Here is a 22,652-nt window from a genome sequence, read left to right on the forward strand (position 1 = left end):
TTGGAGCTAATCCGCTTCCTCCCCCGGGGCTCAGCCTGCTCTCGTCACCGGGGATCAGCTCAGGGCCTGACGCAGGAGGCCTCCGCTCCCCCTCGGGGCGTCGGGGCTCACCGGGATAACGGAGAGCCACGGGACGGAGCGGTGCCACCAGCTCACTGCAGGGCTCAGCGCGTGGCTTTGTCCAGATGTGCCCTGTCCGAAATGGGGCCCTCCAAGGGGCACAAAGGGCAGGTGCCTGGTGAGTCACAAGAGGCGATTCTCCCTTGAAAAGGAAGCGCCTCCCGGCTCACCGCGCTGATCTCCTGAAGGGCACCCTCTAATCCAGGGCCTGGGGCTTTCTGCGTGACGCCGGGCACACGCTGTGCCAAGGAGACAGCAGGACACGCAGCCCTTTATATCCTTTTAGAAAATTAACAACGTGTTTTGTTTCACGGGAGCAGTTGTGACGGTCCTTCCCACGTGCTGTTTGAGGTCCGGGAAGCCAGCAGGTATCCCTGCAGGGCAGCAGGCAGGTTTTAGCCCAGGCTCTGCCCTCGCCCTACTGCCTGACCCCCGGGGTGGACTCCCCTGGTCCCGAAGGGCCCGCCTGACGCCAGGGCCGGTGCAGGAGCCGCACTATTTGGGATCAGCTGGGGGCACGCGTCCAGGTGAAAGTTGAAAAGGCAACTTGAAGGCCCAAAAAAAGACGCGCAGGCCTACCCTGGGCGAAGGGCACTCTGACGGAAGGACAGATCTACCCCCCCGCGCCCCGGGCCGCCCGGTGCTGAACGGACAGCGCCGCGCGCCGCGCATGCGCGGGGCCGCCCGCCTCCTGGCGGCCTGCACCTCCCCGCGGTGGGCGGGGCAACGGCGCGGGCCACGCCCCCGCCATGACGTCACTGCGGCGCCGGCAGCAGAGGCGGAGGTGCCGGGCGGGTCCCGGTCCCGGTCCCGGCGGGTCCCGGCGTTGCCGAGCGCTCCCCGCTGCGTCCCGGCCGCCCGCCTGCCCGCCATGAGCGCCGGCCGTGCCGAGGGGGGGCTGCTGGCCCTGCCCTGGGAGGACGTCCTGGTGCCGCACGTCCTCCGCCACCTGCCGCTGCGGCAGCTGCTGAGCCTGCGGAGGGTGAGCAGGGCCTTCCGCGAGCTCGTCCGCCTCTACCTGGCCAACATGCGCCGCTTCGACTCCGCGCAGGTACCGGCGGGGCGCGGGGAGGGGACGGACCCCTGGCCGGGGCTGGTGGCCCCGTGTCTCGCTGGCCATACGGGCTCGGGGAGGAGAGGCGGTGATTCAGGGCCCAGAAATGCCGCCCTCCTTAGCAGGAGGCTCCCGGGAGCAGGGAGCCTGCGAGCTCCACCTCGCCATTACGGGGCAGCGGCTCGCGGAAGCAAGCTGGCGTTAGCGAGGGTGGCACGGCCTGGTGGTGGTCCTCGCCGGGGGTTGTGCAGTGGGTGGGTCTGGTGGGATGGGGAGAGCGTGTGCGGGTCCTGGGGTGGGCTGCCTGGGGACTGGAAAGGCAGCGGTGTCTTTAAACGCCCAGGGTGGCCTGGCACAAAGGTGTTGGAGAGCAGGGACGCGGAGCTCATTGCAAGTATATAAATGCAGGGATGAGGAAAGGAGTGGAGAGCATCTTGTGGCAGTAGTCCTGGTGCTGTGTGGAGGAGAGCTGGGACAGCAGGGCTTGCCCTGGGACTGGGAAAGGGGGCTTTGGTCACCTCTGTGCCACCGTGGAAAAGAGGAAGGGAGTGGGTCTCTGGGAGCTCAGCATCAGGCTGAGCCAGGCTGCTTTGGGCACCTGGGGGATGCCTCATTATTCCTGCGTTCCCCCTGCAGATCGGACCTGCCGTCCCCAGAGCCGCCTTCCTTACCCTGCTGAAGGACAACAAGGTGCTGCAGCAGCTGGCGCTCCAGAGCTGCTCCGACTGGCTGACGGACAGGGAGCTGCTGCCGGTCATCAGGCAGAACCACCACCTGCACCACATCCAGCTGAAGGGCTGCGCCCAGCTCAGCTGCCACGCGCTGATAGCCATCTCGCTGAGCTGCCCCAACCTGCGGCGGCTCTCCCTGGCTCACTGCGAGTGGGTGGACAGCCTGTCCCTGCGCAGCCTGGCCGACCACTGCAAGGCGCTGGAGGCCGTGGACCTGACGGCCTGTCGGCAGCTGAAGGATGAGGCCATCTGCTACCTGGTGCAGAAGTGCAGCAGGCTCAAGTCTCTGTCGCTGGCTGTCAATGCCAACGTGGGCGACGTGGCTGTGGAGGAGACCGCCAAGTGCTGCCCCGAGCTGGAGCACCTGGACCTCACCGGGTGTCTGCGAGTCAAGAATGACTCCATCAGGTATTGAGCAACGGGGGGAGCTGGGTGGGGAAGGCAGGTGGCTGGGGCGGGGGGAAGAGACCTGGGAAGCCAGATTGCTTCACGCCGAGAGCAATTAGAGTGCAATTTGGGGGAGAAGCCACTAGCAAGCCAGTCAGGAGTGGTGATATGTGCTGCTAAAAGCAAATTCCCTGGCATGTCATGGCGAGTAGCTCGGGGATCTGACCGTGTCGCCTGAGTTTCTCTTAGACTACCGTGACTACTGTGGTGCTGTTCCTAAAGGACGGCGCACGTGTGGCACTGGGAGCAGAGGAGAGGGTGAGTTAGGAATTGTGCTTTCGGGAGTCCTGGCCCACAACCTGCATGTGCTCTTTCTTGGCAGGGTCCTGGCTGAGTACTGTCCCAAGCTGCGCTCACTGAAGGTGAAGCACTGCCACAACGTGGCTGAGTCCAGCCTGAGCGTCCTCCGAAGCCGTGGAGTAGAGCTGGATGTGGAGCCTCTGCCACAGACGGCTCTCGTTCTCCTGCAGGACATGGCTGGCTTTGCCCCTTTCATTAACCTCCAGATCTAGGACTGCTGGGGAGGGGGGACCAACACCTCGCTGGGATCCCCGGAGGATGCCGGAGCCGGGTGCTGCTGAGACGTGCAGAGGGAGAGGTTGGTCCTGTTGGTGCGGCTGGCCCAAGAGGGGCTCACTCTCGTCTCTGGGGCTGTTTAACAGCCACTGCGTGTTTGTGAGGGAGCTCTGTTGGTGCCTCCTGGAAAAGTAACTCCCTCTGCAGCGGTGTGGAGAGAGCAAGGGACTTGTGGGAACACCATGGTGCTGAACAGGCCTTGGCTAGACCAGCTAATAGTCAGGATTTATTTTTTTGTTGTATTTTAAATCTCCAAGTGGCAGCTGTCCAGAGAGCAGGGGAGTTTGGGGACTGTGGACTGCTGTCCCCTGGGGCGGGTGTGCAGGGCATGCCAGCAGAGCTGTTGAGACCAAATCAGGCCAGCTGGAGCAGAATGGAGAAAAGCTGCCAGTTCTCCTCTTGGGAGAGAGTGGGCCCCTCCGAGCTCTGGGAGGAGGACAGTGCGAGCCCAGCTCCAGCCTGTAGCCCCAGCTAGCCTGGCACCAAAGGCCTGGTGTGGCGCAGCATGGCAACGTGTGTGTGCAGACCTAGCTCCTTGCCACGGGGCACTGGATTAGGCGAGCGCAAGGCAGTTGTTTCCCAGGGGAACACACTCCTAAACGCGATTTCACTAGAGGAAGAGCACCAAACCTAGCTGTGCTCTCACTGACAGCAGTTGGTCATCACCGTTTGTTTCTTCCAGATTCTGAATTATGTTTCAGTAGTGCCCCAGCCTGCTTCTACATCCTGCTCCATGTTGCGTGGCTGTAGTTTTGACATTCAACAGTGGAGAGAAATGGAAGGGGCCCTGGCCATACTGTCAGCTGGAGTTTGAGTGCTGCAGGTTGTCTTGGCAGGGAGAGCCCAGTTCCTGTCTTTTGCCCAGAAGGGATTAGAGGCACTGCCTGTAAAGCACGTGCAGCTGAACTACACACCAATTCACATCATCTTTATTGACACTTGCACTCGAAGCAACAGTGCACACAGACTTCTAAAAAGCTTGCTGCAAAACCACAAGCCACATCTTAGATCTAAGAACGTCCCATGCAAGGAATAGCAGAGAATGGCCAGGCCCCCGCTAGCTGCTGTGGTGTGCCCCTGGGGGCGGAAGGACAGCTGCCCACAGAGAGGCTTGTCCTTGTCAGCTGGGTTAGTTCAGGAAGCTGAAAGCAGTGTCCTGGCTCCCAGGTTAGTTCCAGTTAGTGGTGGGTGGGGTGAAGGAGTCCCCTCTCATCCCTAGTGCCACGTGTCCTTCCTCCCACGCCTGGCCAGCGAGGTGGAGGCTGAAGAGCAGGAGGACCTGGCTGTCAGTGGAACTTGTACTTCCGGGCTGGTTTGAGGCTGATGTAAGTTTTCTTCATCTCCTCGCTCTCTGGCTTCTTGATGTCTTTGTACCTCTCTCCCTTTGTACTCACCACCTGGTTATCGATATAGCGGATCAGCTTCTTGGGAGCCTGGAGAGGAAAGACAAACACCAAGTGGAGGCTGCTGGGGAAAGGGAAGGGACAAGCATAAGGAGAGCTGTGTTTGGGGGTGGAGGAACAGCAAGACTAGGTTGGGATGAGTTACCTGTCCCTTTTGTTGGGAATCTTGGCTAAAAAGGCAAACAGAGCTGTTGGACAGGGGGGAGGGAGGGGTGGCAGAGCAGGAACCATGCTAGTCAGTGGTAGGTACTGACAGACCCTGCTGCGGCTAAACTAACCTTCTCTTTTGTAAACTAACCTTCCCTTTTGCTCTCTAGTGGCTCTGTGAGTGTTCCTGCCTTGGGACTGCCTCTGCTCTTTGGACTTGCGGCCTGCTTTTTTAACCTAGTAGCCAAAGGCATTCAAACTCTTGGTGAGCTGGAACTGCTCTTTTCTCACCTCTTTTGGTGGAGCTGGCCGATGTGTTTTCTGATCTTCTGCACTATCAACCATCATGTATCTGAAACACAAGAAGCATTTGGTGAATGCTGCAATGTGCATTGCGCCTAGGGCTATTCACAACCTACATCTCTTCTTCCCTGGCTGGTCTGTGGCTGTGCAGTGTGTCCTACTTGCCTAGATTGCAGCTAGGAGTGCTTAAGGTTCCCCTTTGGATGAAATGGGCAAGAAGCGTGTCATCGTTCTGGTGGGAATCCAGCAGGATTCTCCTGGAGTAGCATCCTTGGCCCTAAGTGAATGGTATCAAAAGCTCAGGCTGTTGAGAATGCAGATAATCCCTGTAAAACGGAGAGGTGCTGAGGTCTGGCATGCTCTGCCATTGGGGTAGCTTTGCTCCTTTTCAGTCTGAGTGATGGCAGCCAAAGGAGATGAGGTAAAATCAGAGGGCCAAACTGGCTGCTTCTGCCCTGAAGAGATGGTATGCCTTTCACGCTATGTAGTACTTGACTAGGAAACTAATTTGAGCTGGAAGCAACTTTGTAAAAGCATCACCTCTTTCCCTATTTAATTGGAACACCAGGGCCCAAGCGTTCACTTGCTGTACTGCTGAGGTACTGGAGCTGGTGTCACAGGTGGGCAGCACAGCTGACCATGCCTTCTCCCTCAGGAGTTAGCACAGTTGTTCCCATGTATCTTCAGCTATGGTGATCTGCTCTCTGTACCTGTGCTTGAACGATGTTTAAAGTACAGGATGTTGCCAAAACGTCATTAAAGTGAAGTTCCTAGAAATGTAACTATCAGCTGGTGTTTTGTTTGTTTTTTTTCTGTTCCCTTGCATTTGACTCTGAAGCAAGCCTGCACAGGAGACCGGCAAGGACAGGGACTGTTACTTCTGCCTGGATGCTATTCTGCCTTGCTTTATCTTCCCTAGACCATCAGTTGTTTGTTCCCTCACTGATAAGGATGTAAAGTGGTGGAAAAGATTGATGGATAGGCTGGCTGGATAGATACGTGGAAACTGCATGCCCACAGAAGGATACTCATGAAAGCCAAGATCTTTAAGTGGATCGATTAAACCATACTGTGGGTTCTCTATTGAGAATAAAATGCTTTTGGAAATGAATAAAGGTAAACCAATCTAAAGCCACTTTCATTCCCCAGAAGTCTTTAGGGAGCCTTTGGAGTGGTTTCTTTAAATGCATTGAATTCACACCTTCAGCAACTGAGATTTGATCTTCCCAGTGTTGCTGTACAGTCTCTTAAAGATATCTTTAGACTTGTTTGGACTGTCTCCAAGGATGGAGGCATGAATGAGCTGCTGTAGTTCTACAAGGCACCATGCGTTACCTGAGCTGCGGCCTGATGTTTGTGCCTTGAACCTTTACCTGGGGCCTCAGCTGACAATGCTGTGATTTACAGTATACCTGTAGGAGGTTGAAACCTCACACATAGCCAGTGCTGTGACCCAGCCGATGGAGGTAACCTGTTTGTGTGCCAGGGCTCTAAAAGAAACCCCAACCTCTTTTCCCAGCCAAAGGTTATACTTGTGCTTAGATCTTTCAGCTACATGTGAATCAGCTATCTCCTCTATTGTGAGCAGAATACGGGGTTCTTTGCGTACTTACTTCTGTAAGATAACCTGCTTCAGTTCCTCATGATTGGGTGCTCTGCGGGGCCGTGCCAGTTCCTGGGAGGAGACAAAGCAGGTGTGTAAGTAGCAGAACACACAGGGTGCACAGCTGCCCTGCTAGCTCAGCCGAGTCCAGCTGCTGATGCAGTACTCCCAGCCCGTGGGGGAAGCGGGGTGCCTCACGCAGCTCCGTGGTGCTGGCTGGGTGTGGGCACAGCCTGGACTTGGAGAGCTGAGGGAGGGAGCGAGGGGTGTTTTGGGTGATTTTCCCAGTTCATTGCTGGGAGCGTGGAAAATTCCTGCAGTCAAGGTTTCCATTCGTGGTAGGCAGCTGGGATACCTGTCTGTATCTGAGCTCTGCACAGCTCTCTGGCTCAGTGCTGCCCAGCTCGGAGTACGTTACCTTCACACTTGCACCTGCTGTGCCAATTTCCACCTTCTCTTCCACAATTAACTGCACTGCCTCCTCCAAGTTCCCCAGGGCCATGGCTAGTGCCTTCTCTGCCTGGCTCACGGTACAGGCAGGGAACATCTCCAGTAGCAGTTCCGTGCCATCCTTCAAGTCATCGCCTTCCTAGTTGGAGCAAGAGAGACAAAGAGCTCTGATTTGCATTAAGTCAGAACATTCTATTTGCCTTTAGCTGAAGGCTCTCTCTCACTACAAGGGTGACTGTAAATCCCATTCCTGAAGCTAAAAGGGAATTGTATCTGCAAGGACAAAGCATCCCTTAATCTCTTCCCTACTTCAGCCTTTAAAATAGGATTTCTGTCCCCTCACCTGTGTAGCCCTGCTATTTATCCCCTTAGGAGTGAACTTCCTGGGCACTGTGGTTCAAATGCTTGAATTCCTCCCCTTCTGAGGTTATGTGCCCTTTGATCGGAAAGGGACAACACTCGTAAGCATGGGGACCTGCGGCTACACCAGAAGGAAGCACAGCAGCAGCATTTCCTAGAAGGCTGTGGACACAGAAGGACTGAACTGCCGAGCAGTAAGACATCAGTACTGGAGAAACAGCAAGCAGAGCTTTGGGGTAAGGAGGTAGGGGGGCCTACTAGGCACTGCAATGCTTGCGGCATGGGGCACACTGACTGGAGCTGCTCGTTCAAGACTGCCGTGCCAATGACTCTGTGGTTCAGCTCAGCATGTACACAGCACGGGTCACTGAGGGTGGGACCGGTGTCTTCAGGACTGACACACAGGTGTGACCACTGGATACTGCATCACAGCCCGGGAGTGATCAGGCTCAAACTGTCAACTGAGGTGAGTGGAATGGGGTGAAGTGGGGTGGAGCCTGGCTAGTGCTGTAGAGGCATCCTTACTGCACTGTTGTAGGATCTTGGAGAGCCCTGGGACAAGCTCTCTCTTGCCCTGCTACCTCAGGACGGGGAAGCATGAGCCAGAGTGATGGCTCATGCTCTTCTGGCAGCACATAATTTTCTTGTTTCGCTTACTGACGCAGTCTTGCCCAGGCCATACAATGGGGGAGATCACAGGCATCAACGACGCTGTGTCACAGCCTATGCTGTGCTTCCTGTCGGAGCCAGAAAATGACTTAGGTGGTGCTAGGTGACGCTGTCACCCTGCTCCTCTGTGGCATGGACATACCTGGGCCTCGGCTCCATCTGTTGGAGTGCACAGCCTTTCCCCATTGCAGGCTCCGGCTCCAGGCTCCTGGCCCTTGGTCAGGTCTTCAGAGGGTGCTTCACTCCTGGCTTCTGCAGCCTTTTGGCCAGGCTTTTCTTAAAGACACAGCGGTATCTACTGAGCAACAGCCCCACAGAGGCCAGAGCTCTGTGCTTTCTGTTAGCATTAGATTGCTAGTACATCATCTGCCAAAGTAAACCCCTTCTTAAATGACAAGACTGGAAACCACTACTGTTCCTCCTGCCTTCACTGAACTAAGGTGTCACTGTGATTTTGAATTTAGGAATACACAATGGTGGTTCCAGCCCGTGTGTGACCCAGTGCATCCTGTGGTCAGCTTACTCTGATGCATCTCTTTTTACAGGTTCATTCTGTGTCTCTGAAAGGAGAATCATTTCACCTCTGTTCTATCCTGTCTAAAGCTGGGTTGGTGCTCTCCTTCCACACGCAGGCTATATCAGGATCCTCAAAGGGCAGGATGCGGGGCACCAGAGCAGAGCAGTAGATTCTGTCAAGTTCAAGAAAGCAGCAAGCAAGATAAAAGGATTGTCTGTTCTACACAGTGTAGCCTTCTGGCTCCCGGTAAGACAGCAGTGATGTTGTTAGATAGGCAAAACCCAACCTGTTATGTATGGTTTAATATCCAGGCACTTCACCCGTCTGCTCTCTAATGGGAGCTACCTTTGGGGCTGGTTAATATAGCTATCCAGCTGATCTGTGAACACGGAGATTAGAAAGCGCTTACTGTGATAGTCTTCTGCAGTCCTGCATAACAGAGGCCAGAGAGCACATCGCAGCTGATTTTGAATCTGTGCCAGGGGTTGTGGGTGAATGGGAAGTGAGCTCTGAGTGTGCTCAAAGTCTATACTCCATTTCATGATGCACCTGACATGGGCTGCCCAGCAGTACTATCCGTTAGTCGGATGGCTATCAGAGGAGGCAGAAATCCCACTTCCAGAATTAACCTACAGCAGAATTTCAGCAAACAGCCCTGTATCTGCTAGGACTTTCTTTTTACTCTGGATTTTATCTCAACAGAGGTGTTTATAGAGATCTGGTCAAGTGTTTTTCACCCCAGCCTCTTGGACAGTACTCTGTATGACTCAAGCCTCCCATGTGTTTATATCAAAAACCTGGCTGAACATTACAAAAAAAAATTGTCAACCAATTCAGGCTAGCCTATGAGATCCTAAATTTTGGAAACAAGATTATTTTATGCTCTGATATTGCTCAACTCCAAACACTAAGACTGAAAATGTGCAGAATATACTTGCTTGTGCTGAAACTGTGTAACTCACCTTTGGTGCGTGCTTCACCAAGCCTTTCTGAGAGAGAGAACATCATTTCACAGACATCCCCACTGCAAGAGACAGAAGCTGCATAAGTAGTGTGAGGAATAAAAGCACTAGCCTATCCTTCTTGACTACCTCTTTATAGAAAGACAAGGTTTGATGGGAAGCCCAATAGACAAAACTGGCGTTTAAGACAGTCAAGGACCTAGCTTGCAAACTATACTGGGATTAGCATTTATGTATTCAGGCAATGCCTGTCTTAATCATTGTGGCACAGGTCTGCTACTAACACCTCCCCATCTGGGTACAACAAAAGAATTCATGTCATTGAGCTGGTTGGGTCCAGACACCCATTGCGTGGCATGCACATACAAAGCAGTAGCACTCACGTACCTGGGGATCTCTGCAAAGCCAGGAATGTAAGCCTCCATCATTTCTATGAAGGTGTCCATGTCAAAGGTCTCCTCAGAGGACTCTGGTGAGCCCAGCTCTTCCAGGACACCCGTGATGTAAGAAAAGAAAACATCATCCATCCCACTGGAGACAGAACATAGGACATGGAAGCAGGGTCAACAGGGCTATTTTTTCTCTCTCTTTCTTTCCATGCTGTCTAACCTTGTGTCTTTCTAATACAGCAGTAGGAGTACCTATGTGGAGTGTATCTTATCGTATGGGCAACGCCAAGCAGCTGCTCGGAGGTTGAGTGGGAAGCAGTTACAGATAAATATGGAAAATACTATGTGCTGTCCTTTTTCCTAGGCAGCGCTGAATGAAAGCCACAGCACCTGTCTAGAACTACCCAAAACATTCCAAGTGCTCAAACTCTGGCTTTTCTGTGTTGACTGCTGTTCTAGGTGATCTCATTATATTTTGTCAAGTTGGGATTTCTGTGGGATGCAGCATTCTCTGTTTGCTGCCCCACACTTATGTTACTGCTGCCACTGGCTGCAAAACCAGCTGCTATGCTCTAGCCTCAAGGTGGCTGTATCTCTGTGTGCAGGCAGAGTTCAGAACAGGGAGAGCCCTGACATAGTGGTGTGCTGCTCAGAAAGCCCCGTGGGATCACTGTGGATGAACGGAATTCCATATTCTTACGTATATTATTGGACAAAAATTAATCCTCTTGGTCATCAAAGAAATGGCATTACTAGATTTCAGTGCTGAAAGATGGTTGTTTAAGGATTTATACCAAAGCCTGTGCAAATTACCTGCATCCTGGATTTGACTTAAGGAAAAGCAATACGGCAAAGCTCTAATATTCCACTTGGAGTTCAGCATAATGTGCAGAAAGACAATTAATACAGAGTTCAAGCTAAAACAATGATATTGGACCTCACCATACCTGAGGTCTGCAGCAGGGATGTGGGACTGGATGAAACATGTCAGTGTGTCTCGAATGATTCTTTCAAGCTCCATGTCTCTGTAAACCCTTTTCTCTGAAAAAGAGGAAGAAAAAGAAAACTCCATGTAACTTCAAAGGCATGTAGTAGATCAAAATATCACCAAGATCAAAAGATAAGCATGGTGTAGGCAAGTGTGCTCTTCCCATCAGGACAACTCATGAACTCCTCCAACACGGCTTGATATCCCTGGGTAACAGCAAAGACATCAGCAAAACCCAGCATTATGAGGATCCACTGGAAATACCAGCCCTAAGTAGCCCAATCTCTTGGGCATCTCTTGCTCACGCTGATGCTGACAATATGCAGCTGTACCGTACATTTAAAAAGTTCCTTGCAGGAAGGAAAGCTGGAACTGCAGATGTGCCCAGCTGCAGGACCTCAGAGACACCTCCTGAACAGGAACGCTGTGCGCTCCAGCGGGGAAGTGGTGGCTTGCGGGTGTGTGCTCACTGCAGGAAGGGGTGGACCCTTCATCGGCTACGAGTATTCTCACTGATGCTTGGACTCAAAAATGAGTGGGAGTGGGAGGAAGGGTTACGTCTCTTGGAGAAAGGAAAACCTTGACTGGATTTCACAGGGAAATACCAAGCAGGGCACAGACAACTAGTCTGCCAGCCAAAATATCAAAGGTCTCCAGGTCAGGCACGGACTGCCAGTGGAATCCTGCCCAAACAGCAGCCTCTTGTGCTCAGTAAATGAGCCTTTCTGCAGACAATGCAGCTGCAACAAGGGGCACTTGATAACCCAGAGCTCTCAGGGGAGTTCTAAGAATCACAGAGCTCCCACAGAAGTAACAGCAGAGGGGGGCTGCCCGTAGCCCTGCTTCAGCTATCAGTGGTGGGCCTGGACTCAGTCTGGTGGAGAAAAGCCATTCCTCAACCATTCCTTCCCACTTGGGTCTACAAAGCTGTGGGGTGGGCAAACTCCTGATGTAAGCACAGAGTTCTTCCTGAAGAAGAAAACTAGACCATCGTATACAGAAACTGCCATGGTCATCGGCCAAAAAGCTTCCAGGCTGTGGAGGTCATCACGCTCCCCTCATTTCATGTAGAGCAGGACCTGACCGGGACCGTTTCACACAGACTTAGCAGAGCAGTCTTGTGGGTTGCTGTTCCCGTGGAATCAAAGTTTTAGCACTTCCTGAGATGAGACTTCCAGAGCTAGCAGGATAGAAACAAACTCACCCCATCATCCTCAGCACTGCTGATACGGGACCTATAAAGAACCAAAGCACAACGGCATTTTGACAGATCTACCTGCAGTCTCGGGGCCCATTTGAGGTCTGCACTGCACTTGGCCACCACTGCAGGTCACCAGAGTACACATATGCTCTTCTGTTTGTGGCTGGACAGAGCACACCCAAGCCAGCTAGGCCTGCCTCTGGCTGTCACACTGAGGCTCTAGTGATTTGATATCGAGGGACAAAGCTGTGACACTGTCTTATGCAAAGATGCTCTGTTGGGTACGTGGCATCCCACTTTGCATCTCCCTGCCTCTCTCCTCACAGCAGCTGGACAAAGTGAGACACATTGACAGAACTCCCAGTTTTCGCTGTGTTCAGACCTAAACACAGAAGCCATCTAATTACCTAAACTTTCCTGCAGCTAGTGGTGTCAGTACCAACCTTCCCACTGATACAGTTCCAGTAACTAAAAAAGAAAGCAAGCCCTTCTTTACATTTACCTCTCACTTGGGGCCATAACTATGAGTTACCAGTGCTGTACCACTGTACGACCAACACACAGGTATTAAAGCACAGCATGTGCAGGAACAGCTGGGGAAGGCATCATCGGAAAAGATTAGGTTTGCTGTTTCAGTTTTAAGCTGAACGGTTACTTTACCTCCTGTAATTTCAGATAGAAAACTCCCATTTTACAGCATCAGAGAAAAACAGCCCAAACATTTTCAGGTAGGAGCTCTTCATGCAAAGAGCCCAAGCGAGCTCCTGTGCTGCTTTTTCCTTCAGTCTCATGAGAATCCTTTGCTTGCTTTTATCAGTTTTGCAGGTGTCGTAGCCTGCAAGTGTGGAAGCTGGCTGTAAAAACCACCCTGTGTAAAAACACCTTCCTGCTGCCCATTTGTTGGTTGTGTGTGGTTTTTTTTAATGTTCTCCAGTGGTGCGACAGAAACAAGTTTGTCTTTGCAACACACCAAGAAAAAAAGGTGAGCTTTGTTCTGTCCTTCTCAGACACCAAAGCCAACAGTAAGATTTTGAATCTCACTCACGGCAAGAATACTGTCCTAAGCAGTGTGTTTTTTCCCACTTTTCAAGCTGAATCTGCAAACACCGGCAAGCACCAAGCCCCCTAAACTTATACTTGAACAAGTACAAGAAAAGTAATTTTCTTTTTACAGAAATCAGAGAAGGAAAATCAACATTTAGCAGTCAAAACATTCTTCCTACTGCCACTTCTATCAAGAATAATGCTTACTTCCTTCTTATTCAGTTTTCACGACTTCTTGGGAGCTGAAGTCTAAAAGATTTTGTCCATTTCCATGAAACAGGCCCATATTCTATAAGAGATACTGCATAGTAACCAATAACATTTCCTGACAACCCAATTACCTGAACAACAGAGCACAATTCACCATGTCAAAGGCACTTTTGTGAGGTCCATAAATTAGCTGCTGGTAATTTATTCTGATCAATAGAACAGGCAAAGTCACTCATCTCCTTAATCAAAGGCAAGTGTCAGACTGGGACAAGAGAAACAGGAAAAAATAATTCAGAAGTGGTATTGTAGAGGTGGCCAGTTACCAACTGGTCTCGAATCCATTCCCCAGCCTCTGACAACCATGAGAAATACTGGTTTGAAAGGCTTGAAAATATAAAGATACAACATAGTAACTCTGGAGGAAAGTATCTGAATAAAAGCCATTTCCTCGTGTCTATGAGAAGAAGGCACCGGGTTCTAACTACTGTGTATAAATTCTCTCTGGCAACTCACACAAATCCATCCACCAGCACACTCAAGATTTAAGGTTTACATCCAGGGAAGCCACGCTGTCACCTTTAGCCTGCCTTTGAAGAAAGGAAACCCCTTAATGACAAAAGCAGCCTTACAATGAAGGACAGAAAGAGGCAAAGTGAGCAACTATTTTTTTCATGGTTCAGTCACCGTCCTTTACCTGGGGAACCCACCTCCGCTCTGATAAAACCACAGGCACCAACCTTCTGAGAGACAAGCACACTTGCATTTGATCATTTATGGGTAGGAGGAGAGATTTTATTCTCTGGTAAATAAACTGTCCTTGCAAAACTTAACTTCTTGGGGATCTGTAACGCACAATGGTCTTGGCCAAATGAGGCTCATGGAAAGACAAATCCTCAGTGTCCTCTGGCCTTTCAGATTTGGTGGGTATTTAAAGAGGGAGCTGATTAAAAACCTGTGCACAAACATTTTTAAATGGATTCTTCAGGGAAGAAACTGATGTTGCTGCATGCTCCTCTCCACACGTATCCCAGTTTAGAATTACATAACTCCGGACCCTAAAGCACCTTATGTAATATACCTTCAAATGCCACTTTTTTTTTTCCAGTGGTGCAATAGTTAAGGGAGAGATTTACTAGAAAACCTTATCCTTTGTGCGCAGTTTTGTGGAGGAGTGATTTACAACGCACTGCATGATCTAAAACCCAAAGGCAAGAGAAATTGCTTTCCCAAGAGTACAATTGTACTGAAAAGGTGCTATCATCATTTTAAACTTCCAGCCATAATTGCAGTGTGGATTTTAAGATCACTTCGGAAGTTGTCAGCTGACTCAAATACATCTATGAAAGTCCTGCTGCATTTCTTGTCGTTATAATGTGGGCATGGATTATCATACTGCACAGGATCTAACTTGTTTTTTCTAGTTACACTATATTCAAGAAAAGTTGGCTTCTTTTTGTACAATGCACATGAATCTGCCTTTCTTCAGAAAAAGGAGAAAAATCTGAAATGTTTGCATACGGCTAGATCATTTCTGAAGGCTCTTTCAGCTCAAATTTCCGTAATCATTCTTAAATGGTCAGTGGGATGTGATGGGAATGATTTATAGTGCCTTAGATTTTATATTAACAAGATAGACTTTAGGAGAACAATTTAGGAAAAGGTTTCTGAGCTGAGAGGAACTGCCATTTGGATGTATATCAACTTTTATGAGATCATAAATTTGCCTACCAAAGAGTTGAGGTTGCTGCAAGTGGAAGGAGATGCATGTTGTAGGCCTTGATTGTATGCCTTCAGAGCAGGCTAGAGAAAATTTAGGTAAAAATGATCAGGCTTTCTGGCTGAGGGATTGACTAAAACACCTTTACAAGGTTCTTTTAGCTCAAGTTCCAGTAATTACTCATAAGCGAGTAAGTAATGGAACAGGGATGGTTCACTGTGCTCTCTCTGAACACTCGCTATGAGAAGGTACAAGGCACTTCTCATGCAGCTGTGTGTGTGCATGTGCTTGGGAAAGGATAGACCCCTGGGATACAAGGAGCTCTCGGTACAGCCTGTGACATACAAACTCAGAGGAAATCTCTGGTACATCGAAGCAAACGTCAGACCTGCAGGAAAGACGGAGAGCTGTGGCTATATTCCACTGAACTGCTTTGCCTCCTGAAACTTTGCTGACTTAAAATAAAACTTCCCAGGCTGAATATCACCTTACGGTTTCAGTGTGCCCGTTTTTTGTTTTTCCTGCAAGTCCCTCAAAGAACTTCCATGGCATGGCTGCTATGGGAAAGCAGGCTGAGGCCTTTGAAAATATCAGCACAATTAACTGCTTTATGATATAACGCTAAAATAAGGCTTTTGTTAATAACTTAGTCCCTTCCACTATATTACAGCAATAGAAGATAGGAAAGCCGACGGCCGGAATTCTCCCTCCCCCGAGAGCCGTGTGGGGTGGCTGCACGCCGGTGACACGCCGGCAGCGGGCCCTTACCTGAGCAGAAGCGGTGCCTGCGCGAGGCCCTCAGCCCACGGCCAGCGCTCACAAATCGCTCCGGTGCCTGCAGCGCCGACAGCCCATCCTACGGCTGCTTGGCCCAGGCCAGGAACCGGGGAGTCCTTCGTGGGAAAGGAAAGCTCAATTAGCTTGGCAGCGAAGAAAATATGTTTGTTCTTTGCGTGTGGGTGTCTTTATGGTATCGTTCATGTCACTTGTGACTGCTTTCCCAAATGCAAAGGGTAGAGTTTTATCCTTCAGAATAAAACGTACTGTATGCGGTTAACTTAAATGCAACATTATGCTGAAATTCGCTGCCACCCTGGATTTTTTTCAACGTTTGTGATTCCTGCGGTAAGGCTTGTGACGGCCTCCGACCACCGCCGGGGTATCACAGGACCGTGTGTGGCGGCAGGAGGGCCGCGCGGCGTGTTCGTGGCTGCTCCGACGCGGCACGGGACAGCCAGCGCCGCGCGTCCCCGCTGCTACCCCCGGCTGCTGCCGCCCCCGCCGCCCGCAGCCCCCTCACGGCCCGGGAGCCCCTCACGGCCCGGCCCCCCCACGGAGGCCGCAGGGTCCCCGCGGGCCGGCCCCGGCCCCTCGCACCCCCCCCCTCGGCCCCGCCGCTCCCCCCCCCCCGCTGAGGGAGCGGCCGTTGGCGGGCGCGCGGCGCGGCCGTTGGCCGGGTCACCTGATCGCCCCGCGCGCCCCCGCCGCGGCCTCGCTCTCCCCCGCCGCAGGTCCCGCGCGGCGCGCTTGAACGCGTCACGTGGCCGCGGAGGGCGCCGCCGGCCATAGAGGCGGGCGGGCGTCAGGGTAGAGCGGCGGAGTGCTGGCACCGCTCCCCGCGCCGCCATCTTGGGTGAGGGCAGGAGCTGCGAAGGCGGCGGTGCGGCCATTGGGCTGGGGCGGGTCTGCTGCCCGCCGAGCTTTGGGTTGAAAACAAGACATTTTGAGGTGAAAACAACATTTTGGAGTGAAAAGAAGGCATTTTGTGGTGAAAACAAGATATTTTGAAGCAAAAACAAGACATTTCGGGGTGAAATCAAGACATTTTGAGGTGAAAACAACATTTTGAGGTGAAAACAAGGCATTTTGAGAGAAAAGACATTTTGAGGTGAAAACAAGAAATTTTCGGTGAAAAGATGTTTTGTGATAAAAACAAGAAGTTTTGAGGTGAAAACAAAGCGTTTTGATGTGAAAACAAGATATTTTGAGGTGAAAACGATGTTTTGGGGTGAAAGCGACATTGTGAGGTGAAACCAAGACATTTTGAGGTGAAAGCAAGACATTTTGAGCTGAAAATGACATTTTGAGGTGAGAACAAGGCATTTTGAGGTGAAAACAAATTTTCGGTGAAAAGATGTTTTGTGATAAAAACAAGAAGTTTTGAGGTAAAAACAAAGCGTTTTGATGTGAAAACAAGATATTTTGAGGTGAAAACAAGGCATTTTGGGGTGAAAGCGACATTGTGAGGTGAAAAGACATTTTGAGGTGAAAACAAGGCATTTTGGGTTAAAAACAACGCATTTTGTGGTGAAAACAAGAAATCTTCGGTGAAAAGACATTTTGTGGTAAAAACAAGACATTTTGGGGTGAAAACGAGATATTTTGAGGTGAAAACAAGACATTTTGGGGTGAAAAGGCATTCTGAGGTGAAAACAAGGCATTTTGGGGTGAAAACAAGATATTTTGAGTGAAAACAAGACGTTTTGGGGTGAAAATGACATTTTGTAGTGAAAACAAGGCGTTTTGAGCTGAAAGCGACATTGTGAGGTGAAAACAAGACATTTTAGGTTAAAAACAACGCATTTTGTGGTGAAAACAAGAAATTTTCGGTGAAAAGACATTTTGAGGTGAAAACGAGATATTTTGAGGTGAAAACGAGATATTTTGGGGTGAAAACGAGATATTTTGGGGTGAAAAGAAGGCATTTTGAGGTGAAAACAAGATATTTTGAAGAGAAAACAAGGCGTTTTGAGGTGTTAGAGCCCTCCTGGCTCCTGGGGTGCTTCTTAGCTGTGGTTCCTGTCGTGTGGCAGCACCGCAGGGGGCATATTCCCCAAGCTCCTGACCCTGGAGGAGTTGGTAGCCACGTCCAGCACCCCTCGCCACCGTTGGCTTCCAGAGAGTCCCCTGCTCCGTCCCACAGCTGCCAGGCTGCCTCTCAGCCTTGAGTTCGGAGGGCTTAGAAGACCGCTCTGTGTATGTTCAGGAGGCCTCATGCTGCTCCCGAGAAGGAGAGCAGGGCAGTGCGGCTGGACAGGAGCTCTGCTGCCTTCACCCTGCTCCTGCAGTCCCTCCCTGCTCCCAGCGAGGTGAGCCATGCTTCCATGTGCTTGTGGTGCTTGCTGGTGCCCAAGTCTCAGAGGAGTAATTCCCTGATCCCAGGTGCTGCTCTGTCATAAAAATCCCGGAGCAGCAAGGCATGGTTGTTCTCTGACTCACGCTTCTCTGTATTACGTTGTTAAATACCAAACACATGAGCCCGGTTCTGCCTTTGGCTGTACCAGGAAAAATCTAGAGTAATGCCACTTGGGTGAGGGACATTATTCCACACCCACTCCAGCGTCATTAGGAGCAGAATCTGTTCCCATTATTTATTTCTCTTTAAATACAGACACAGGTCTCCCTTGATGTTGTACCAGTATGAATTTTCACTGTCTTTGAATTCTGCTTTTGGCTGTGCTTATCACACATTAACTGAAGCTCATCAACTATACTGCGCTGCCATTCCCATGTTCTGTGATTTTTATCTCATTTTGGGAATTGATTTGAAAATAACAAACCTCAGATTTGTAGGATCAGTTTTAACTTGTGTGACCTGATTGTGTAAAGGACATGCCGAAAACGTAGCTGCCTCTAGGGCAGGTACGCGGTGGAAACTGCATTACAGCACACTGAAGTGGAAGGGGGATTTCTGAAGACAATGAAGTAGCGCACGTAAAGCCCCTACAGATTAACAGCCTTTAAAGCTAAGATAAACAGTTGCAGTTATCTTGCCTGACCTAACTTCCTGGAGTTAATTCTTGGCTGAATTAGAACAGGACTTCCTGAACTAATTTATGGTTACGGTGGCATAGGAGGTTCTAACAGCTTTTTCACAGGTGATCTGTGGCACCCTATTCATCAGCAGAATTTAAGGATTCATTTGCTTTGGGTCACTCTGCTTTGTAGTTTTCTTGTCTTGTTTGGAATTGTAGTAGTGGTACTGCGGACACTGGAACAAATTTAGCTTCTAATAGCTCCCTAATTTAAAGCTAAATTCAGAGATTTTTTGACCTAGAACTCAATAAAGACTCCACAGGGATTCCCTATACAAACACACAAAACACAGCCTTTGTAGAGGGTCCAGGCGGAAGGGAGCAGCAGTGCAGGATATTGTTCTCAAAGAGCCCTTCTGCTCGTCAGTCACAGGCTACTGCAAACCAGGCAGGTTAACATACCGCCTAATTATTTGATGGGATTCATATTCTTTCACAAATGCGATGAATAATGCACGTGCGTTGAATCAGGCCAGAGGAAAACTATTCCTTCTCCAGCTTATTATTAACTCCTTGTTGTATAACGTACTTGAAATCGGTTGGTTCTGTGGTATTTTAATGTGTGGGTGGGTGGTATATACATGTGAATAATTTTAACTGTAACACATGACTCTCTTTGATATTTGACTTGAAACTAGAGAACATAAATGTATTCTATCCACCTGGTTTTGCCCCTGCTTAATACTGACATGTCCCCTGCAGTGGGTATTCTGCATTTTTTGTGTACTGTAGGTTTGAAACGCACCACTGATGGGGCTTAATCTGAAGAAAGGAGCTCATTCTTGGGGGGGGATGTGTTTTTTGATATTGTGGTTTTATTTCTCTCCCTCTCTCTCTCTTTTTTTTTTTTTTTTTTTTTTTTTTTTTAGTTAATCCCATCACATGTTTGTATGTGTCCTTGGTCCCTGAGACCGCTGAAAATATTTTTTCTTCCCTTTGGTAGGCCTACAATATCGGTGCATAGCTTTATGTTTTGTCCACTGCTTTTATTCTTACTAAAACAAAATGCATTTTAATTGTGATCTATCTTCAGTCTTCTACAGGGGCCCCTATATGTAGAATGAGTGTATTTTGACAACAAAAAGTCTTTTTTTTTTTTAATGTATTCAGCAAACAGTGTTCATTCTTACAGCGTTACAGAAATTTAAACTATCTGAAGTGTGGAAAACTTATGCCCACCCCTTTGAAAACGCACACCTTGCCCCAATTTCTGCTGCAACCAAAGGAGACTCCAACTCTCCAATTCCAATTTTGCAGGCACTTCGCAGAATTGCTTTTTTTTCCACGATAATGAGCAAGAATGGGGTCCTGGAGCCCTCTGGTGGATGTCCTGCAGAAGACAGGTAGCTGAAAGTGTAAGTAAATGAACTTTGAAAATGCTGTTGCCATTTTCTCATCCTTATTTCTCAGCTGATTATAAATGTGCTTAATTTGAAATCCAAAAGGTGATTATTTCTGTCACTCTTGAGAAATCTCATGTCACAATTTCAGAGTCTCACAGGTGAATTAACCTCCATCTCAAGGCTACAATCTGATTTAATCAAGACTTTTTGTCTTTACTCTTCCTTGGTAATAAGAAGTTCTATGCGAATATTTCCTTTATTTTTATTTTTATTTTTGTCCCTGTTTGCCTTCTCTTGCTTACTGCTACATGTACATTTATCACAATTACAGTGATCTTGTAGTCAAATAACAGACGATTCTGAGTTTGTGACAAATTAATCTGTTTCATTCACAGGTACAAAAACTTTTATGACAGAATCGGGTGATTTATCTAAAAATAAATAGAAAAGTAAGTGAATAATAAGTAAATGAATAATCCGTCTGTCATCTTTCTGTCGGGGAGCTCATTGTGCTTTACATTTGTGTCTTATTTTATATACAGTAGGCTGGAACACAGAAAGATGACATGTATTTCCAAAAATTTCAGTATGTGTCTGTGACAGATCTGGAAAGCAGAATTAGGAATTTAGGTTCCCTGACTCATCCTGCGCTAACAAGTTTGTTCCTTAGGAGCATTTCTGAGGATGTGAAAAAACAAAGCAACTGGGGGACAAAGTCTTTTTTCAGTCTCTGGTTGTAACACGTTCAGCAAAGCTGGTCTATAAAGGGACTGGGGTGTGTGCCTTTTGCTGCTCCATTGATTTGGTCAGCTTTAAAGGAGCAGTAAGAAGATGATACTGAAAAGCCCTGAAGAGATGGAGGCATTTGTTCTGCAGAAGGCCCTTGGTGCTGTTATATTGGATACTGATGTACTTAAACCAGTGAAAAAAGTAGTTCTAAAGTTGTTGGTGGCTAGAGCAAAAGTCAAACAAGAAATGCTCAGGTGAAAATGTCAGATGATTCCACAGTTTGGAAGATCTTTTAGACTGCTAAATATTTGGATGTGGTGACCTGTGTGCTGATGCTGTAAGTGGTGTGTGCTCTACATCAGGCAGCTTTTTTGAGTTTCTCGTAGGTGTAGCTAGTCAGAGTTCAGTAATGGGCTGATTCTTAGTCATTGCATATGACTCTCGCCGTGCAGGTTTTCTTTTTGGCAAGAAAATTGTAATGTAATGCTCTGTAATACAGGGCTTTCTTGGTAATGTTGTTGTCTGGGACAACACTGTTACTGTTGTGTTGTTCTGAAGCAACTGACTTTGCAGCATCGAGACTGCTGTGACTCCTTGAATTTTACCGGTGAATGCAGGCCCTACTGCCACGCAGGACTTTCTGTCTCTAGGATGTTTCTTCTCAGCCATGTGCCAAGGTAGATAGTGGACACTTTGCCAGGCCAGGGACAAACTGGTTTAAATATCATTTATTGAAAGCTTGTTGGTTTGCCATGTGTATTTTATATAAAATATTGACAGGACCTGTTCTGCTGCTGCTTTTATATGTGAAAGTAATTTTTGTATTCTACTTTTTTGTAGCAGCTAACTCAGCCAGAACCAAAATATGAAAGCTTTCCCTAATTTAGAGGAATTTTAAGAACTGGAAAATTTTAATACTTATCTAGCTGTATTTGAATGTGTCTCTGAATCTGCATAATAAATGCCTGATCTTTGCTGTTGGCAGAACTAAAATACAGAGAGGATCAGAATATGATTTAAGCACTCCGTCTTTCTCTAACTTCTTTTGTTCAGATGTCATGGGAAAAAAAATCTATTTCTGTACTGGAAAGAGCTTAGGACCCTTAGGTTCTGATCCTCACCTTCCTCTGTCTTCGAGCATTATCTTCATTTTATAGATGGACAAGGTGAGGCTAGCAACACTTTACATTTTGTTAAAACATTTTGAGGTCTGCTACTGAAAAGTGAATTCAAAAGCTTCAGACTTCCTGTATAATTATGTAGCTTTTCTTTTACTTATCCAACCGTTTCGTCTCAGGCAGGCTGAAAAGAGAAAACACGCTCAGCTGGGATAATGTACCTGCCTGCAGAGCATTCTGATTAAATTATACACTATAAAATTATACTTGAGTAAAAAAAAAAAATAGAAAAAAAAGGGTGCTGCCTTCAGGAGTTCCCTCAAGAGTTCCAGGCAGTTTGTGTCTTTTGGTTTCGATGGCTGGTATTTTTGGCCGAAATATTGCCAGCACGTAGGGAAAGGGCACAAGGTGCATCTGGTTCCTTGTCTTCTTTTGACGCCCTGCTCTTGGAGGGTTCTGCATTTTAGATTTGATTGACACTTGAAAAACGAGTTTGAAAAAGTAGTTTTAGGAGACAAAGTCACCCTAAGCAGCAGTGAGAAAAGCTGCAGTATCTGAGAACAGATATAACCATTGAAGAAATACTTAGCCATTTTTTTCTGGTTCCGGTAGGTGTGTATTAGTAAAAACACTACAACAGGTGTACGGTGGAGGATGAATGTTGTTACACAGAAGTTGCCATCTTCTAATGTGGACTGTGTAGGAATTATCCTCTTCATACAGCACACCCTGGTGAACCAGAAGGATGAGTTTACT

The 22,652-nt window shown here is 48.7% G+C and overlaps 2 protein-coding genes and 1 long non-coding RNA gene across 5 annotated transcripts in view; 2 read left to right on the top strand and 1 right to left on the bottom strand.

Moving 5' to 3' along the window:
* The first annotated feature begins 775 nt into the window (after nucleotides 1-775).
* FBXL15 (F-box and leucine rich repeat protein 15) lies at nucleotides 776-5,563 on the top strand. Its single transcript, XM_080596786.1, has 3 exons — nucleotides 776-1,171; nucleotides 1,811-2,313; nucleotides 2,675-5,563. Exons 1-3 carry the CDS (start codon nucleotides 791-793, stop codon nucleotides 2,862-2,864), a joined length of 1,074 nt encoding a protein of 357 aa, XP_080452912.1. The 5' UTR covers nucleotides 776-790; the 3' UTR covers nucleotides 2,865-5,563.
* CUEDC2 (CUE domain containing 2) lies at nucleotides 3,836-16,496 on the bottom strand. 3 transcript variants are annotated; one of them, XM_080596789.1, is made up of 11 exons: nucleotides 16,354-16,496; nucleotides 15,660-15,784; nucleotides 10,679-10,772; nucleotides 9,730-9,873; nucleotides 9,343-9,404; nucleotides 8,006-8,139; nucleotides 6,803-6,973; nucleotides 6,554-6,631; nucleotides 6,395-6,456; nucleotides 4,770-4,830; nucleotides 3,836-4,361 (listed from the first exon to the last, which is right to left on the bottom strand). In XM_080596789.1, exons 3-11 carry the CDS (start codon nucleotides 10,750-10,752, stop codon nucleotides 4,215-4,217), a joined length of 933 nt encoding a protein of 310 aa, XP_080452915.1. In that variant the 5' UTR covers nucleotides 10,753-10,772; nucleotides 15,660-15,784; nucleotides 16,354-16,496; the 3' UTR covers nucleotides 3,836-4,214. The 3 variants fall into 3 exon arrangements, with proteins under 3 accessions (XP_080452915.1, XP_080452913.1, XP_080452914.1); XM_080596787.1 differs by lacking the exon at nucleotides 6,554-6,631 and having other exon boundaries at nucleotides 16,354-16,492; XM_080596788.1 differs by lacking the exons at nucleotides 6,554-6,631; nucleotides 16,354-16,496 and adding an exon at nucleotides 15,936-16,179.
* A 166-nt stretch (nucleotides 16,497-16,662) lies between these two features.
* Nucleotides 16,663-22,652, top strand: part of LOC308197007 — a 318,880-nt gene continuing 312,890 nt past the window's right edge. Inside the window, exons 1-3 of the long non-coding RNA XR_013952526.1 lie at nucleotides 16,663-16,979; nucleotides 19,964-20,061; nucleotides 20,445-20,498. This is a non-coding gene — a long non-coding RNA (uncharacterized lncRNA). The remainder of the gene's footprint in view (nucleotides 16,980-19,963; nucleotides 20,062-20,444; nucleotides 20,499-22,652) is intronic.

The sequence above is a fragment of the Anser brachyrhynchus genome, assembly GCF_964034855.1.
Source record: "Anser brachyrhynchus genome assembly, chromosome: 6".
NCBI lineage: Eukaryota > Metazoa > Chordata > Aves > Anseriformes > Anatidae > Anser > Anser brachyrhynchus.

What these genes read in the sequence shown, in the direction of transcription:
- FBXL15 (XM_080596786.1), top strand. Translation starts at nt 791, where the DNA reads ATGCGCGGGGCCGCCCGCCTCCTGGCGGCCTGCACCTCCCCGCGGTGG. An exon ending in GCCGCTTCGACTCCGCGCAG is followed by an intron (nt 1,172 to 1,810) that starts GTACCGGCGGGG and finishes TTCCCCCTGCAG; the next exon opens with ATCGGACCTGCCGTCCCCAG. An exon ending in GTCAAGAATGACTCCATCAG is followed by an intron (nt 2,314 to 2,674) that starts GTATTGAGCAAC and finishes CTTTCTTGGCAG; the next exon opens with GGTCCTGGCTGAGTACTGTC.
- CUEDC2 (XM_080596789.1), bottom strand. Translation starts at nt 10,752, where the DNA reads ATGGAGCTTGAAAGAATCATTCGAGACACACTGACATGTTTCATCCAG. An exon ending in TGGTGAAGCACGCACCAAAG is followed by an intron (nt 8,140 to 9,342) that starts GTGAGTTACACA and finishes TGTGTCTTTAAG; the next exon opens with AAAAGCCTGGCCAAAAGGCT. An exon ending in CAGCAGGTGCAAGTGTGAAG is followed by an intron (nt 6,632 to 6,802) that starts GTAACGTACTCC and finishes TCCCTCCCTCAG; the next exon opens with CTCTCCAAGTCCAGGCTGTG.